This window comes from Mytilus trossulus, chromosome 2 (genome assembly GCF_036588685.1).
Source record: "Mytilus trossulus isolate FHL-02 chromosome 2, PNRI_Mtr1.1.1.hap1, whole genome shotgun sequence".
NCBI classification, from domain to species: domain Eukaryota; kingdom Metazoa; phylum Mollusca; class Bivalvia; order Mytilida; family Mytilidae; genus Mytilus; species Mytilus trossulus.
In genome coordinates, this window is record NC_086374.1 from 36,733,051 (window position 1) to 36,751,573 (window position 18,523).

The 18,523-nt window shown below is 33.5% G+C and overlaps 1 protein-coding gene across 1 annotated transcript; it reads right to left on the bottom strand.

Annotated features, from left to right (window-relative positions):
* Positions 1-4,922: 4,922 nt before the first annotated feature.
* LOC134705095 (tRNA N(3)-methylcytidine methyltransferase METTL6-like) lies at positions 4,923-15,296 on the bottom strand. The gene is made up of 6 exons (XM_063563862.1): positions 15,157-15,296; positions 8,963-9,284; positions 8,331-8,462; positions 7,078-7,248; positions 6,627-6,768; positions 4,923-5,269 (listed from the first exon to the last, which is right to left on the bottom strand). The coding sequence occupies exons 2-6, from the start codon at positions 9,215-9,217 to the stop codon at positions 4,950-4,952; spliced, it is 1,020 nt and encodes a 339-aa protein (XP_063419932.1). The 5' UTR covers positions 9,218-9,284; positions 15,157-15,296; the 3' UTR covers positions 4,923-4,949.
* Between the last annotated feature and the right edge of the window lie 3,227 nt (positions 15,297-18,523).

Consider the following 18,523-nt stretch of genomic DNA (forward strand, 5'->3'; position numbering starts at 1 on the left):
ATATATACTAGTTCAGTGATAATGAACGCCATACTAATTTCCAAATTGTTCACAAGAAACTAAAATTTAAATAATACAAGACTAACAAAGGCCAGAGGCTCCTGACTTGGGACAGGCGCAAAAATGCGGCGTGGTTAAACATGTTTGTGAGATCTCAACCCTCCCCCTATACCTCTAACCAGTGTAGAAAAGTAAAAGCATAACAATACGCACATTAAAATTCAGTTCAAGAGAAGTCCGAGTCTGATGTCAGAAGATGTAACCAAAGAAAATAAACAAAATGACAATAATACATAAATAACAACAGACTACTAGCAGTTAACTGACATGCCAGCTCCAGACTTCAATTAAACTGACTGAAAGATTATGATTTCATCATATGAACATCAGGCACAATCCTTCCCGTAAGGGGTTTAGTATCATACCATCATAACATATATGAGAAGAACATAACCCGTGTCATGCCAACAACTGTTTTTAGAATAAATGTGTTTAGTTCCGACGCAAAGACCTTATCAGTGACTCAATATTAACGCCAAAATATGCAATCTTTAATGACTTGACAACAGTATCGTAATTATATCCCTTCTTAATAAGTCTATTCAAAGGTTTTGTAAGTTTATGAGGTGAATACTGACACCTTTGTGCTTTATAAAGAATATTTCCATAAAAAATTGGATGTGAAATACCTGAACGTATAAAAAGTCTGCATGTTGAGCTATATTTATGAATGATGTCTTTATACCGATGATAAAATTTAGTAAATGTTTTGACTTGTTTGTGATATCGAAAACCCTGGTGTAATAATTTTTCAGTAATACATAAATTTCTCTCGTTAAAATCTAAAATATTGTTACATACACGAGCGAATCGTACAAGTTGAGATATATAAACACCGTAAGATGGTGACAAGGGAACGTCACCATCTAAAAACGGATAATTAACGATAGGAAATGAAAAATCATCCCTTTTATCATAAATTTTAGTATTCAGCTTTCCGTTAGTGATATAGATATCAAGATCGAGGAAAGGGCAGTGGTCATTGTTAGTATTAGCTTTATTTAAAGTGAGTTCACCAGGATAAATTTCATTAATATACATACTGAAGTCGTCATTATTGAGAGCCAAAATATCATCCAAATATCTAAAAGTATTATTAAATTTGTTTATCAGATGTTGTTTTGATGGGTTTTTGCTTATTTTTGTCATAAATTGTAACTCGTAACAATACAAAAAGAGGTCTGCAATAAGTGGTGCACAGTTAGTCCCCATTGGAATTCCGATAATCTGACGATATACGGAATCCCCAAAGCGAACAAAAATGTTATCTAGTAAAAATTCAAGGGCATATATAGTATCAAAGCATGTCCAATTAACATAGTTTTTTTGTTTATTGCTACTAAAAAATGACCTAAAAGAGTTTGAACATATATATTCACATTCTGATTTTTTGAATGCCCATTTAATTAGGTGTGTGAATTTTTTCTTAATGAGAATGTGAGGCAATGTGGTATACAGGGTAGAAAAATCAAAACTTTGAACAGATTCAAAATCACCAATATAAGCATGCAATTTATCAAGTACTTCCAACGAGTTCTTGACACTCCAAAAGTAATTTATTCCACTATTTTCGAAGGCCTTATTTGAACAATTTATTATAAGGTTTTTAATTGTACCAAGTGTGCTGGTAAGAATAATAGACAATTTAGTAGTTGAACAATGACTTGAAGACGAAATAAATCTATATTTGTAAGGGGTTTTGTGTAGCTTCGGAAGCCAATACATAGTTGGAACTTTCATTGTATTTGGCTCTGCTTGTAAAGCGGAGGCTAAAAGTTTATGTTTGTTACAGATTTCGTTTTCTGAAAATGGAGTCAGTTGGAATGTTGGTGAATTGGTGATTTCCTTTTTCAGAACCTCGATGTAAAATTTACGTCAAACAATAATAATATTATTAGCAGCTTTATCGGCCGGGACAAAAACAAATTCCTTGGCTAGTTCTTTTAGTTTATGTTTGATACGAGAAATAGGTTTATTGTGGTTATTGTTAATAGTAAAATGTTCTTTAAAATGTTGAATACGTATATCAACTATCTTCATTACTGAATTAAAAAAAGAGTCCAAAGATTTTTTGTCAGCTTTTTCCCGTTTTATCCATTTCATACAGTAAGTATGGAGTGAGTCGTGGATGATATTACGACACTCATTCCAATTAATAATTGACGGGGGACGATATTTAGGCCCTTTACTTAGAAATGATTTTAACTCTCGGTCTTGAACGATGTTAAGATCTCCTGTTATAACATGGGAAATGGGTCCATAAATATATTCGGAATTACTACAATTACATGAAGTAGGTGTATTTTCACTGATATTAACATCTTTACACAATTGACTATAATTAAACACAAATTTCCGGGTAGATTTCTTGTAAATATAACAAATAAGAGGTAGCTCAGTATTGTCAAAATATCCAGGAATTTGTTCTTTAACAGAATGGTCGTTAAATATACCGGCAATATTTACAAAATCAAAGCCTTTATTGACATACTTAATTTTAATAAAATGTTTTTTATGATCTTCAGGGCGATCAATTTTGGGAAATAATTTAGAATAACAATATGCCATAATAATTTGAACAATTTCATACTGAGGACTGCTATATGAAATTGTGTTGCAATCCTCCAAAATTTTATTTAACTTATTAACCGGTAACGAACAGAGTTTTGTTAACAGATAATGTCTGCCGTTGTTTTTTGAAATAGAAATTAGGTCCGAAATATTGGTATGATTGGCCAGAAATTTTCTTTGATTGCGATTTGTTCTACAACCGTGAGAACGGTTTTTACGAACAGTTTTAGAAACAATATCCAAAATGTTAACGGAATTGGTTCTAGATATATTACCAATTCCCATGATATTATCATTTAGACCGAGAGGGTAAACTGTCTGTAATTTTTTAATCCAATTTAATTCAATTATTTTCCGTGATCGTACAAACTTTGAATGCGATTCACCAGGCTGCTTATTTACTACTTCTAAAGGTTGAACTGCTAAATATTTAAAAGGATGGTTGTGCTTCTTAAGGTGTTGGTAAATGATACTTTTGAATTTATTAGGTCTTTTAAAACGATACAGATGTTCTTGAGTGCGTTTTGATAAATATCTTCCAGTTTCTCCTACGTACTGAATACCACATCCCGGTTTGTTTCATGTGAGTAAATAAATAATACTGTTTGTTTTTCAAGTAATATCAGTTTCAAAATTTAAAGAAAATGTGCGACCATTAAACGTGGACCTTACCGTATTGTTGGTGGAAAGACGGGGACATGTAAGTCATTTTTTGGCATGACACTTATCGATAGAAGGGTAACCACGACTTTTATTGTTAAAAATGTTAGCGATGGTAGTATTTTTAGATAACCGATTTTGAAAATTGAGACGTGTAGATACCCTTTGAACAAGTTTAGTATTTAGTATTTTTCCGTTTCTTAGTTTCATAATTGGTTTTTTAGTGAATTACATAATAAAGGAGCAAAGATTGGCGTCCAGAATATGAACCAGCATACAATAATTAAGTTAAGTAAAAGTGATAAATTTGTTCGGCTGAAAATGTCGAACGCTATCAGTATTAATTACCCGAAAAAGATAGTGTATATAAGGGTATGACTGATGGCTGACCAATTAGTAGAATGGGGCTGAATATTGAAATACTACTTTTTGATAAACATTCCTAAAGTAATGAACTAGAGCAGTTCTCGCTCGGACACACACTCCATAATCTAGTATATTATAAGAGCATAAACCTGAAGCACGGGGAGGCACTCTACTGCCTCCACACGGCACTAAAGACAAACTCTGTAAAAAATTAAATTGAGAATGGAAATGGGGAATGTGTCAAAGAGACAACAACCCGACCAAAATAAAAAAACACAACAGCAGAAGGTCACCAACAGGTCTTCAATGTAGCGAGAAATTCCCGCACCCGGAGGCGTCCTTCAGCTGGCCCTAAAAACTAACTCCATTTATAAGTAATATATGGAGAAACAGGAAATAAATATTTACAAAATTTCCTTCTAGATACTACCTTATGATCACAAACATGCTTCCATCCAAGTTTGGTAGAAATCCAGGATAGTTTTAAAAAGTTATTACAACTACAGAGTGAATATGTGTGGCCCCTGTTGCCGCTGATGGCGGACTGTAGGATCGGTGTCTTACTTTTTAGACAAAAGTCGCAGACTCAACAAAAATTAACTCACAGTCAGATAAACCCTGCCAGACAACATATAAACTATAAATCATTCTATACAAAAATTTAGCTGCCCTATTGCATATAGTATCTGAGAAACAGACTTGACCACAAAAACTTAACAATTACTGACAAACTAGTTATAAAATATGAGGTCAAGGTCATATAACCCCTGCCACACAGACATGTAAACCTTACAATCATTCATTCACAAATCGTAGTTTGAGAAAGAGATACAGACTTGACCAAGAAACTTGGCCTTAATCACGGATCCATAAATTGATGTTGAGGTAAGCATGGTAAGGTGAACACCATTTAAAGGACATATAAACTTTGCAAATATCCTTTATACCAATTATAGTTTATCTTATTGCTTGTTACAAGTGAGTAATTCACATTACAAGAAACAGTAACAAAATTTTAAGCATTCCTTTATCCATGAAAATGAGGTTAAGGACAATAGACATATGACAGACAGAAACTTTGTAACATAAGGCATCTACATAAGGGTATGAAGGGTCCAAGTCCAGTACATTCTGTTATATAAAGCTTTGTACAAAAGGTTTAGGGTGTCACCACTCCTGCAGCCAGATAATAATCACTTTATGACAAAAGACATAAGTGAAAAAACACCATCAAGATACATTGTATACTATAAGACAACCACTGATGAAGTTCTTGACATTAATATATTTATTCAACTTTTAATAACTTCACTGGTAACTTGTATATTACTACAATTATCTAGAACCACAGGTACTTGAGTGTCTGTTTTATTTCCCTCTCCTTTATTTGTTATGTTTTCCTCTTGTTTCTCACCAATTGCACTTTTGTTTGTCTTGTTTTCTTCAATGGATTGTGATAAGTTCACTTTGTCAGCTTTACTTTTAATGAACTTTGCCTGAACAAATATTCTTGGTACACACAACCCTTCCTTCTTATTCACGGTCTCTCTTTGGATATATTCACAGTCCACACAACTATAGCCAGCCGATTCCATTAGTAATGTTAATTCATCTACAATATAACCAAGAATATGACATTAATACATGTCATATGTAAAACAACTATAGCCAGCTGATTCCATTAGTAATGTTAGTTAATCTACAATATAACCAAGAATATAACATTAATAAATAAGTCATATGTAAAACAACTATAGCCAGATGATTCCATAAGTAATGTTAATTCATCTACAATATAACCAAGAATATAACATTAATACACCAGCCATATGTAAAACAACTATAGCCAGCTGATTCCATTAGTAATGTTAATTCATCTACAGTATAACCAAGAATATAACATTAATACATCAGCCATATGTAAAACAACTATAGCCAGCTGATTCCATTAGTAATGTTAATTCATCTACAATATAACCAAGAATATGACATTAATACATCAGCCATATGTAAAACAACTATAGCCAGCTGATTCCATAAGTAATGTTAATTCATCTACAATATAACCAAGAATATAACATTAATACATCAGCCATATGTAAAACAACTATAGCCAGCTGATTCCATTAGTAATGTTAATTCATCTACAATATAACCAAGAACATGACATTAATAAATAAGTCATATGTAAAACAACTATAGCCAGCTGATTCCATTAGTAATGTTAATTCATCTACAATATAACCAAGAATATAACATTAATACATAAGCCATGTAAAACAAAACATTATTACCCTTAAAATATCACTTTTCAAAAATCATCGCAATAATTTCTGCATATATACAGTATATTGTATTGGTTTATAATGTTTATTATAACAGAAAAAACAAATATTTAGTTTAGAAATTCACCTAATGTTTATCATAACAGAAAAAACAAATATTTAGTTTAGAAATTCACCTTAACAAAATATACATGAACAGCTTAAAATCTTCTATATGCAAACCCTAAATGGCTTATTCAAATTATTAAATTACCAGCTTATTCATGTACTATTTTTTACTGGTAATATCTAGTGAACACCTAAAGATTTCTGTTTCTGATGTGCGAATTATTGTAGACATAAAATTGGATCTTAAAGCTGACTATGCAGTTTGTACTTTGCTCATTGTTGAAGGCTGTACAGTGACCTATAGTTGTTAATTTCTGTGTCATTTTGGTTTCTTGTGGAGAGTTGTCTCATTGGCAATCATACCACATCTTCTTTTTTATATTCATCATACATTTTGACTATTGGTACCACATACTTACATCTACACAAAACTTTCATAAGTTAGATAAAGGAAGATGTGGTATGATTGCCAATGAGACAACTCTCCATTCAAATGACAATTTAAAAAAGTAAACCATTATAGGTCAAGGTACGACCTACGGTACTTATATATATGTACCTTTATTCCACACTTACCTGTTTTGAAATAGTAAGCCCTTGTACCATCTTGGCGTACATAAAAGTTCTCACATAACTTGTGGCCTGGACCAAATCTTAACATGGCATGGTCGTATAAACCATAATCTCTAAACAAAATACAACCTCCTGGTTTTAATATCTGCAAAAAAATTGATGAAAATATATTTCAAAGTAAAATAAAAACACTTTTATTTTTTGAATGAATACCACAACTACAACTTCTACCATGTTTGATAGTACATGGACCTACCGGTTCATATTATTAAATGACTTAAGTTACACCACAATTCCTGAAAATTCTTTAAACCATATTTATTTTATGATCTCATATCCTTCAGTGCAGAATCATTTTTCTGGATCTAACCTTATATTCAAAAAGACAAGAACAAATTTCATTATATCTTACATATCAACTACCTTAGCTTTCAACGGCGAGTATGAAATTTACCTTCAAAATATTCCTGAGTGCTGGCACCATTTTATCTGGATGAATGGCTGACAAGACAAATATCATGGACACAGCATCAACACTGTCTGGTGGTATTTCTTTACACAGATCATCACATGTAATATCACACTGAAAGGCATGGCATCGATCAGGATTATACAAACTATTCTCCTACAACAAAGTATCGATCAGGATTATACAAACTATTCTCCTACAAAAGTAATATCACACTGAAAGGCATGGCATCGATCAGGATTATACAAACTATTCTCCTACAAAAAAGTACACATACATAAACAGAATATGTACCCGTCAAATGCTCTGCTAAATAATCTTTATATTTTTTGTGTTTGTGATTTTTTGGAATAGATTAAATGAACATTAACACAAGTCCCTACCCAAACAATTTACTGTGGATTCATTATCATTCTTGGGATCGTATTTTTTTTATTTCAAAGACATGTTCTACAATATCTACAAGGTTGATAAATTTTGATTTTTGTGTGTGTGAATCAGTGTATACTGATCAATGCAATAATTATTAAGGACCCATGATCACTCAAGAAATACTGATTTTTGTTAAACATACATAAACATGATGATAAAGGCGGAACCAGATTTGTTAAAAATGTTTAACACAAATCAAATTTCCAATTGGCGTAATTAGCTTGTACACAGATTTTTTTTTTCAAACCAGGGTATCAAAAATCCACCAGTAATACAATGTTTTCTTACACTACCAAAAATGGTACCTATAACAATGGATGACTGCATAGTATCTAATCATTCTGTTTAAATGTGCATGTTTAGTTAAGCCTTTCCAACTGATATAGTGTCTTTCAATGTTGTGATGTTACACTACACATATGTATTGTTTCAGGATGAAGGTTTGATACCATTAAAACGTTTTAAACCCACTGCAATTGTTTGCACATGTCCTAAGTCAGGAATTAGATGTTCAGTACCAGTAGTTGTCGTTTGTTAATATGATTCAAAAGTGTTTCTCGTTTCTCATTTTTTAAATAGATTAATAGATTAATTGGTTTTCTTGTTTAAATGGTTTTACACTAGTAATTTTTTTTTTTTGGCCCTTTAAATCTCCATGTTGAAGACTGTACCTTGATCACCTATAATGGTTTACTTTTATAAATTGTGACTTGGATGGAGAGTTGTCTCATTGGCACTCATACCAAATCTTCCTTTATCTATGTTGTTTGTTTGAATAGTCAACAGTAACCATGACATACATGTACCTTTACAAACTGCACAGCTCTTATTGAAAAATCACAGGCATAAAAGTATAACTTTTTAAATTCTTCCAATAAAGGGAAAAGAAAATTGCCCACTCCACACCCAACCTCCAGAATAGTTTTGCAGTCTTCTGTCTGTAAACAAAAAAAAATATCAATGCTTTAGTAAATCAAAAGATAGATTTGACATCTACGAGCGCTATTTAAAATGTACAGACAGCAATAAAATATCTACATTGTATGCTTTAATTTCATTTTAAATGTTTGTTTGTATTTCTGTTTGTTTTTATAGTTATTAAGATACATTGTAATCTGTTGTACCACTTTTTTTGACATTTTTACCTAGTACACATGTATGTCTGTTTGTTTTGTTTACACATTGTTGTCAATATAATGGAATTTTATACAACTGTCATACAAGTGAGAGGTTAAGCTAGACATAAAACCAGGTTTTTACCCACCATTTTCTACATAAGAAAATGCATGTACCAATGCAAGTCAGGAATATGACAGAAGTTGTTCATTCATTTGATGTGTTTGAGATTTTATTTTGCCATTTAAATAAAGACTTTCTGTTTTGATTTTTTCCTGATTTAACTTTTCATTTAAGCAGAGTAGAGAAAACATTTGCCTACCTGCTCATCTTCTTCATAAAACAAATCACTAAATTCACGCTTTGTCCAGTGTCTATCTTTGAAAAACTTTGTTGTATTTCTTTTATAAAACAAATCCCAGTTTTTCTGTGCTTCATTTTCTAACTTATTCTGTTTAAAATCTGATATAACATTTTGGTCCTTTTCTAATTTTATTTTTTCTTCCTCTGTCAAATTCCTTGGACATACTGAAGATATTTGAAATGGAAAAGGTTTCTTATTGGATTCCTCACACATGCTGCTGAATTAAAACTTCAAAGGAAACCTTTTTCGACAATTCAATAATATACTTTCTTAAAAAAACCTGAAAAAAGAATAAAATATACATATCATTTGTGTCAAAGGATGTTTGAACTGTAGTACATGTAAGTTATTTACTTTATACTTGTAATTGCATGTACTGCATTTACACTGAAATATTAAACATTAATTTTCTATAGTTAACTTTTTTTTGTAATTTTGGTCACTTAGTTGTACTGATTATATGACTGTCTAGTCTATTCTTTCTGACAACATTACATTTGACAAGAGCAATTCTTAAATATTTTTCTATAATAACATAGCTCAGGGTGAACAACAAAATGGTTTGCTAGAATATCAGAAAGATAAAATCGTTGTAAATACATGAAGAAACAAAATCTAAATTCATATTGTAACAATGTGTAAGTTACAAAAAGTCATTTGAAATGTATTATTGATTATTTTTTAACATGGAACATGTGACATCTTCGACACAGCTCAATCTAGATTTTTTATGTTGAAAGACGATCCTCTCTTTTTGGTTCTTACATCATGACATACATTGTAGATCATTCATCTCATATATATAGACAGAATGCAATTTATTAACATAAGAGTTTTCTTCATTGCAGAGTTCTGGTTTGTTGTAAATAAGTAAAAATCTCTCTGTAAATTGGACACATTTCTCCTAAAGCTTAAACAATCAGTGATATCCACTTCCAAATAAAAATCTTGCGAACAGAAGTAGTCACTGAACCATGAAAATGATGTCAAGGACAATGCCAATGGACATGTGACATACATGTAAGGCATCTGTATACAAAGTATCATGGTCTTTCTTGTTAAAATATATAAAAAAGAGAAAAAGTGCTATGTAAAATGTAAAAACACAAGACATCCGAGGAAAATTCAAAAAGGAAAGTCCCAACACATCAAACGAATGGACAACAACTGTCATATCCCTGACTTCGTACAGGCATTTTCTCATGTAGAAAATGGTGGATTGAACAGTGTTGAATGCTTTACTTTAAATAAAGCAAATACTAACAATGACCACTGCCCTTTCCTCGATCTTGATATCTATATCACTAATGGAAAGCTGAATATTAAAATTTATGATAAAAGAGATGATTTTTCATTTCCTATCGTTAATTATCCATTTTTAGATGGTGATGTTCCCTTGTCACCATCTTACCGTGTTTATATATCTCAACTTGTACGATTCGCTCGTGTATGTAACAATATTTTAGATTTTAACGAGAGAAATTTATGTATTACTAAAAAATTATAACACCAGGTTTTCAATATCACAAACTAGTCAAAACATTTACTAAATTTTATCATCGATATAAGGACATCATTCGTAAATATAGCTCAACATGCAGACTTCTTATACGTTCAGGTATTTCACATCCAATTTTTTATGGAAATATTCTTTATAAGGCACAAAGGTGTCAGTATTCACCTCAGAAACTAACAAAACCTTTGAATAGACTTATTAAGAAGGGATATAGTTACATGTGTGTGTGCTGGTGGTTGTTCCACAGGGCAGTAGTATGCGTCTAGTGTGGTTGTTTTTTTATGAAAAGCAACTGCCGCTGGCTAGCTTACATATGCGAGCGAAAAGAGAGCCGAGTGAGTAAGCCTCTCCTGCCAGTACATAGCCTCTACACTGTCAAGACTTCTACAGTGCCTCCCCGCGACAGCACATGGTAACTGGGATCTAGTATCTCAGGCTTTACTGTAGAGGATCTTGGAGCAGCAAGGGCCCTAAAGATGCAGAGTGTAGGCCCACCGGCGTGTGGACACGTCCTTACTCTCATTAACCTTGCCCCAACTATGGGTAAATAGCCGGTTAGATGAAGATCGTAAACCCAGGAAGGTAATTTATATAGGAGAAAGAAAAACTCTGAAATAAAAACGGACAGATAATGGTTCGTCAGCCTTGGTCGGCAACTTATCTAAAGGAAGGAAACCTCGACAAAAAAATCCCTGGCCCTCCAAGTAGGGGGTTCGGCATAGGGCCAACAACCCTATCCTGTAAAAAGAATTAAGTTACGGAAACAGCAACAAAGGAATCAAACACAACCGCTGTGCGAATAGGCCTTCAAGAAAATAGTATGATTGCCAGTGGTGAAAGCCGCAAGGAAGCTGCTGGCAGGAATGAAGTGCTGAGCGCTAAAGCAAAAACCAGAATAGGATTCTGGAACGTACGTACTATGTATGAAACTGGGAAACTTGCACAGGTCACATCAGAAATGAGGCGATATAATTTGCACATTTTGGGAGTTAGCGAGAGTAGATGGACAGGTTCTGGTAAGATAAAGACAGATTCTGGAGAAACAGTTCTGTACTCAGGGAGAGATGACAACTATCATTTTGAAGGAGTAGCCATCATCCTCAAGAAAGGCACTGAGAAGAGACTTATGGAATGGAAACCTGTCAATAGTAGATTGATAACAGCAAAATTTAAAGGAGTGCACACCAACATGACCCTTATACAATGCTATGCACCAACAAATGACAGTGATGAAGCTATGAAAGACACCTTTTACGAACAACTACAAGCTGAAGTGAGATTGGTACCATGATCTATTGCTGGTGATGGGTGATTTGAATGCCAAAGTGGGAAACAACAACACTGATATGGACAGAATAATAGGTAAACATGGATGTGGTTCTATAAATGATAATGGAGAAAGACTAGTAGAATTATGTGCAGCTTACAACCTGGTTGTAGGAGGAACACTCTTTGCACATCAAGATATACATAAATTAACATGGTGTTCTCCAAATGGAAGGGATAAGAACCAGATAGACCACCTTATGATAAATGGTACTTGGAGGCGTTCATTACTCGATGTTAAAGTCAAGAGGGGAGCAGATGTTGGTAGTGACCATCACCTTGTTACTGCAAATATTAAGATGAAATTGAGAAGTACAGGACGTAAAACACTTGTTCCTACACGTTATGATATTGAAAAACTACAAGATCATAAAGTAAAGAATGCATTCATCCTTCAATTGAAGAATAAGTTTCAAGCTCTTACAGATAATCCTGACATGATCCCAACAGAAACAACAGAAGTCAACTCAAAATGGGATCAAATAAGAACAATTTACGAAACAACTAGCAAAGAATGTTTGGGTTTTAAACAGGGTAAAAAGATGAAGAAATGGATAACACCAGGTACATGGAAGGTCATTGAAGAAAGACGTCACATGAATAAGAAGATTCTAGACACCAAATCTGAAAGGTTACAGGAAAGACACAAAGCAAGCTACAGAGTACTAGACAAAAATGTTAAGCGAATGGCGAGAGCAGACAAAAGAGCTTACATGGAAGACCTTGCTAAACAAGCAGAAGAAGCAGCAGAAAAGGGCGAACAGGGAAAAATCTACAAGATCACAAGAGAAATCTGTGGCAAATTTCGTAATACTAATGATGTCCATATAAAAGACAAAAATGGAAGGCTATTGACAACAGAAGACGAGCAAAAAGCCAGATGGGCAGAACACTTTAAGGAAGTACTTAACAGGCCACCGCCAGATGAAGAAGCGATAGTAATTGAGGCAGTTCAAGACTTGGAAATTAATATCAACCTTCCAGACAAACAGGAAATTATTAAAGTAATAAAATCTTTAAAAAATGGAAAATCACCAGGTCATGACAACTTAAATGCAGAGCTTTTCAAAGTCGACCCAGAACTCGCAGCTGAAATTCTCCAATCATTATTTACATCAATATGGGAAGGAAAAATAATACCAGACGATTGGACCAAAGGCATCATAATAAAGCTAGCCAAGAAAGGAGCTCTAAGCGACTGCAACAACTGGCGAGGTATAACTCTATTGTCAATTCCAAGTAAAATCATGGCTAAAATTATTATCCAAAGAATAATAGATGCAATTGATAAACAGCTAAGAGAGGAGCAAGCAGGATTCCGTAAAGGTAGAGGGTGCATCGATCAAATTTTTGCTCTACGCAACATCATCGAACAATGTACAGAATGGCAAAGGCAGCTTTACATCAACTTTGTGGATTTCCAGAAGGCTTTTGACAGTATCAACAGAAAGACCTTGTGGCGAATACTAAGAGCATATGGAATTCCACAGGATATAATTGAACTAATCAAAAGTTTTTACAAAAATTTCACTTGCAGTGTAGGGCATAGTAACATCTGGTTTGAGGTAAACACAGGTGTTAGGCAAGGATGTGTGATGTCTGCTCTTCTTTTCAATGTCGTCATTGATTGGGTGATGAGAAAAACGACAGAAGATGCTCCAAGAGGAATAAGATGGAACCTTTCAGCAGCATTAGAAGATCTTGATTTTGCTGATGATCTTGCTCTTTTATCACATACCCACCACCAATTACAAGAGAAGACAAACCGCCTTAATACATTTGCCAGTCAAGTTGGACTTAAAATCAGCCTAACGAAAACAGAAGTCATGACTCTAAACATCGATAACCCAGCTCCTATCCTGGTAGATGGAAAAGATCTTCCCATCACAGAAACATTTACATACCTAGGAAGTACAATAAGAAACGATGGAGGTGCAGGAAATGACATTGCGAACAGATTAAACAAAGCCAGAAATATTTTCAGATCATTAAACAATGTATGGAAATCATCACAGTACAGTAAGAAGACCAAACTTAAACTGTACAGGAGTTGTGTTTTATCTACTCTGCTATACGGATCTGAATGCTGGAGGATGACAGAATTAGATCTAAATAAACTGTCAATTTTCCATACCAAAAGCTTAAGAAGAATCCTACATATTTTCTGGCCAAATAAAATATCAAATGAAGACCTTTTAAGACAGTGTCATCAAGATAGCATGGGTACAATATTAATGAGAAGGCGTTGGAAATGGATTGGGCATGTCATCAGAAGAGATAGAAATTCCATCACTAGAACAGCTCTACATTGGACTCCAGAAGGAAGACGTAAGCGAGGTAGACCAAAGAACACATGGAGACGTACTGTAGAAGGAGAACTGAAGACCATGAATAATACATGGGGAACAGTAGAAAAGATGGCCAAAGACAGACAGAAATGGAGAACCTTTGTTGCTGCCCTACATGCCGATGGCATACCGGGCAGTAAGTAAGTAAGTAAGTAAGTAATAGTTACATGTACGATACTGTTGTCAGGTCATTAAAGATTGCATATTTTGGCGTTTATGTTGATTCACTTATAGGGTCTTTGCATTGGAACTAAACCCATTTATTCAAAAACCAGTTGTTGGCATGACACTGATTATGTTCTTCTCATATATGTTATGATGGTATGATACTAAACCCCTAATGGGAAGGATTGTGCCTGATATTCCTATGATGAAATCATAATCTTTCAGTCAGTTTAATATGTTAATTGAAGTCTGGAGCTGACTGTCAGTTAACTGCTAATAGTCTGTTGTTATTTATGTATTATTGTCATTTTGTTTATTTTCTTTCATCTTTGGTTACATCTTCTGACATCGGACTCAGACTTCTCTTGAACTGAATTTTAATGTGCGTATTGTTATGCGTTTACTTTTCTACATTGGTTAGAGGTATAGGGGGAGGGTTGAGATCTCACACACATGATTTTTTTGCGCCTGTCCCAAGTCAGGAGCCTCTGGTCTTTGTTAGTCTTGTATTATTTTAATTGTAGTTTCTTGTGTACAATTTGGAAATTAGTATGTATGGCGTTCATTATCACTGAACTAGTATATATTTGTTTAGGGGCCAGCTGAAGGACGCCTCCGGGTGCGGGAATTTCTCGCTACATTGAAGACCTGTTGGTGATCTTCTGCTGTTGTTGTTTTTTTTCTATGGTCCGGTTGTTGCAAAGAGACAACAACCCGACCATAGAAAAAAACAACAACAGCAGTCAGGTCAGGAATAACCAATTGGTGGATTATATCTCAATTTTATTTATTCTTACGATCTTTGGTGGATTCCTTTCAGTTACACTCAGTTATATTTTATTTCCAGAGAGGCAGAATGGCATTAGTTTTTTTTAATGTTTCAGTAATCAGCAAATTCTGTTGCAGAGGCAACTTGCCACTTATACCACATTAAGTTTTTAACAGGGTAAATGCTAAAATAAATATTCCATTTCGGGAATAGCCTTTAGTCTTTAGGCAATTATTTTAAGAGTCATCTGCATTTGTAAGAGTAGACTTTCCATTTAATTCACGAAAATTATTGTAGGCCTTTATCATAAAAATACGTTTTAAAAGCATATTCCAGGGGGTAAACGGAAAAAAGTCACAGGAAAAAGTACAAGAAAAAAAGTCACAGGAAAAAAAGTCACAATTTGTTTTCTAAAATAAACTAATTTGTTAGAAATATGTTGGAATGCAGATGAAAAAGTCACTAGTATGTACATGTATGCAATAAATAATTAAACTGGAGTTTTTGAATGCATAAAAAAAAGTCATAATATATTTGTTACGTATCGGTCCGGATTACTTATTTAAGTTATGTCAGTGGTTAATTTTTAAAAACTTTAAAGGAATTATATATATTCTTATAAAAGTGTATTGGAATAAATAATGTTCTTTTTTTTTTAATTGACTTTTTAACACAAACAGGGAAAACTGATTGTGTCCTTTTTTCTGATATTGAGCATAAGTTGTATTTCATTGACATGGCTTCCTTCGAAGACAGGAAATGAGGGAGAGATCCGTTTGCGCCAAAAATGCGTCCTTTTGTGCCACAACTTATTTTCTCAAATGCTACGTTTGCGCCACATGTTTTAAAATTAGATGGTTTCATTTGCGCCAAAAATAAAACATACGATTGCGCCAGTTAAAAGAAAATTCCTTCCTTACTTCTTTATTCGGACTTGGAACCGGCATTGTAACACGGCACATTTTTCTTTTTCTGAAACAAATGTTTTTATTACTGCTACTGCATGGGTACTTCCCAATTTAATGTTTGTAGTAGCTTTAAACTTCTTTTTTTTGTCCAAAAACACAAACATTGAAGGATGAAATCCACATAAAATAGTTAATAATAGTTCATAATAATAATAAAGCCCATACGCATGGTAGGAACAAAGCTCTGTGTCATCAACATTTGTGGCTAAAACATAAAGAGCAAAAACTTCTATTTTCTATATTGGCATATCTTTGTTAAGCATTAAATTTTATTCTCTCTCTGTAAATTGACTGTCTAATGCTGCTTAAGTCATTTAATTCTCTTCAGAAACTCGTCTTTATGGTGAAATATCTCCTAACATGTGATACCTTTTGGGGCAAAAATAAGAATACATATATATAGTAATCATTAATATTTATGATAGATATATGTACAGGTAAATTGGCGCAAATGAGTTCCGAATATTGGCGCAATTGATACATTTTGAAAATAAAAATTGGCTCAAATGATACCCCTGAAAAACAGTAATTGGCGCAAAAGGACTGCTGCCGGAAATGAAAAGTCTACAAAGGGGGAGGTGCCACAAGAAGCCACACATTAAAGTCAACAGAGATATAAAACAAAAATAATTACAACAAATCCTTGAAAACATGTATCAATCTAGTACACCAGCATGTACATGTTCCATTTAAATGTTTTGCGATTTATATCTAAATTTCCAAAGCTAGTCATATAAAATGAATTAAAAAAGGTCTATTGCCAAACAAAATATCTATTGGGAATGTTTCACAATATATTCATATATGTGTGCGGCCTTAATTTATGACCATTTCCATAAAAATACAAATTGGGAATGTTTCTCCTGTTAATACATGTATGTGCAGACCCTATGACTATTTCATGCAAAAAAATGTATATTGTGACTTTTTTTCCTGTGACCTTTTTTCCTGTGACTTTTTTCCGTGACTTTTTTTCCTGTGACCTTTTTTCCTGTGACTTTTTTTCCTTGACTTTTTTTCATACATTCTTTCAGGGACAACAACTCATACAAGAATTTCAACTGTTTGACTAATTCTGTGAATCTTATTTTGCTGAACAGTTTTTTCCATTTAAAATTTTTCGGATAAGCTGAATCACAATAAAGGTCCCATGTGTAGATCAACTTTGTTTGACTTGCTATGCAGCTTCCAAAAAATTTTCTCGGTCTATAGTTTCTACAACAAAAAAGACAGAAATGGCCGTAGAAATGATCTCATTTCAAGGGCAATAACTCCCAAATGAGTCATTTTAATTGACGATTCCGTCAATGCTAACTTATCAGATTTCTTGTTGCAACTGTTTTTGTTTATGATAGATTCTCTCTCATCTTATATTCTTTCTGCAAAAAATGTAAAGAAGGACAAAACTCATCGTTAAAATCCAAAAACTCTTACAGGTGGTAATTGATGTTTAATATGATCATATGGCTTATTTGCTACCTCATGGTTCAATTATATTTTCGATTTGTCTATATTACTTTTGACGACGAGGGTGTTTTTAACGACGCGACTTGATTACCCATGAGGTTCTTGCACGGTTGGTAATACTTTTGTCTACCTCCTTATTGGCTACATCATTGGCTATATGATTATTAGACTTTTGAGTGGATTTTGTCGAGCCTGCGAAATTAGTTGCAGAAAGCTCGATATAAGGATAGGGATCCGGTGGCGATGGCGTTAGCTTACTTCTTAAAAAAGCTTTACATTTTTGGAGGTGTAAGACCTTGATGCTTCATACTTTATATACTAATAGATTCCTTGTGTTACGAAGTTTCCGTCTGTCACAGGTCAATTGTCCTTGACCTCGTTTTCATGGTTCAGTGAATACTTGAAAGAAAGTTAAGATTTTTTGTAATGTTAATTTCTTTCTTATGAGTAATAGGATAACGATATTTGGTATGTGTGTACCTTGCTAGATCCTCATGCCTGTCAGAGTTTTCACTTGACCTCGACCTCATTTTATTGATCAGAGAACAAGGTTACGTTTTATTAGTCAAGTCCACATCATGGATACTATAAGCTATAGGTCTAGTATATTTGGTGTATGTTAGGAATGTAAGGTATACATGTCCAACTGGCAGGTGTCATCTGACCTTGACATCATTTTCATGGATCAGTGGTTAAAGTTAAGTTTTTATGTTTTGGTCTGTGTTTCTTATATACTGTATGAAATAGGTCTACTATATTTGGTATTTGGAATGATTGTAAGGTGTACATGTCCAACTGACAGGTGTTATCTAACCTTGACTGCATTTTCATGGTTCAGTGGTCAAAGTTTAGTTTTTTTTAGTTTTTTGGTGTTTTTTTTCTAATACTATGATAATTATGCAATAGGTCAACTATATTTGGTGCATGGGAATATTTCATGATGTAAATGTCAGTCTTACA

Coding starts and splice junctions, on each gene's coding strand:
- LOC134705095 (XM_063563862.1), bottom strand. CDS start 9,217: ATGTGTGAGGAATCCAATAAGAAACCTTTTCCATTTCAAATATCTTCA. Junction 8,463..8,962: donor TTTATGAAGAAGATGAGCAG/GTAGGCAAATGT, acceptor TTTTGTTTACAG/ACAGAAGACTGCAAAACTAT. Junction 6,769..7,077: donor CACTCAGGAATATTTTGAAG/GTAAATTTCATA, acceptor ATTTTTTTGCAG/ATATTAAAACCAGGAGGTTG.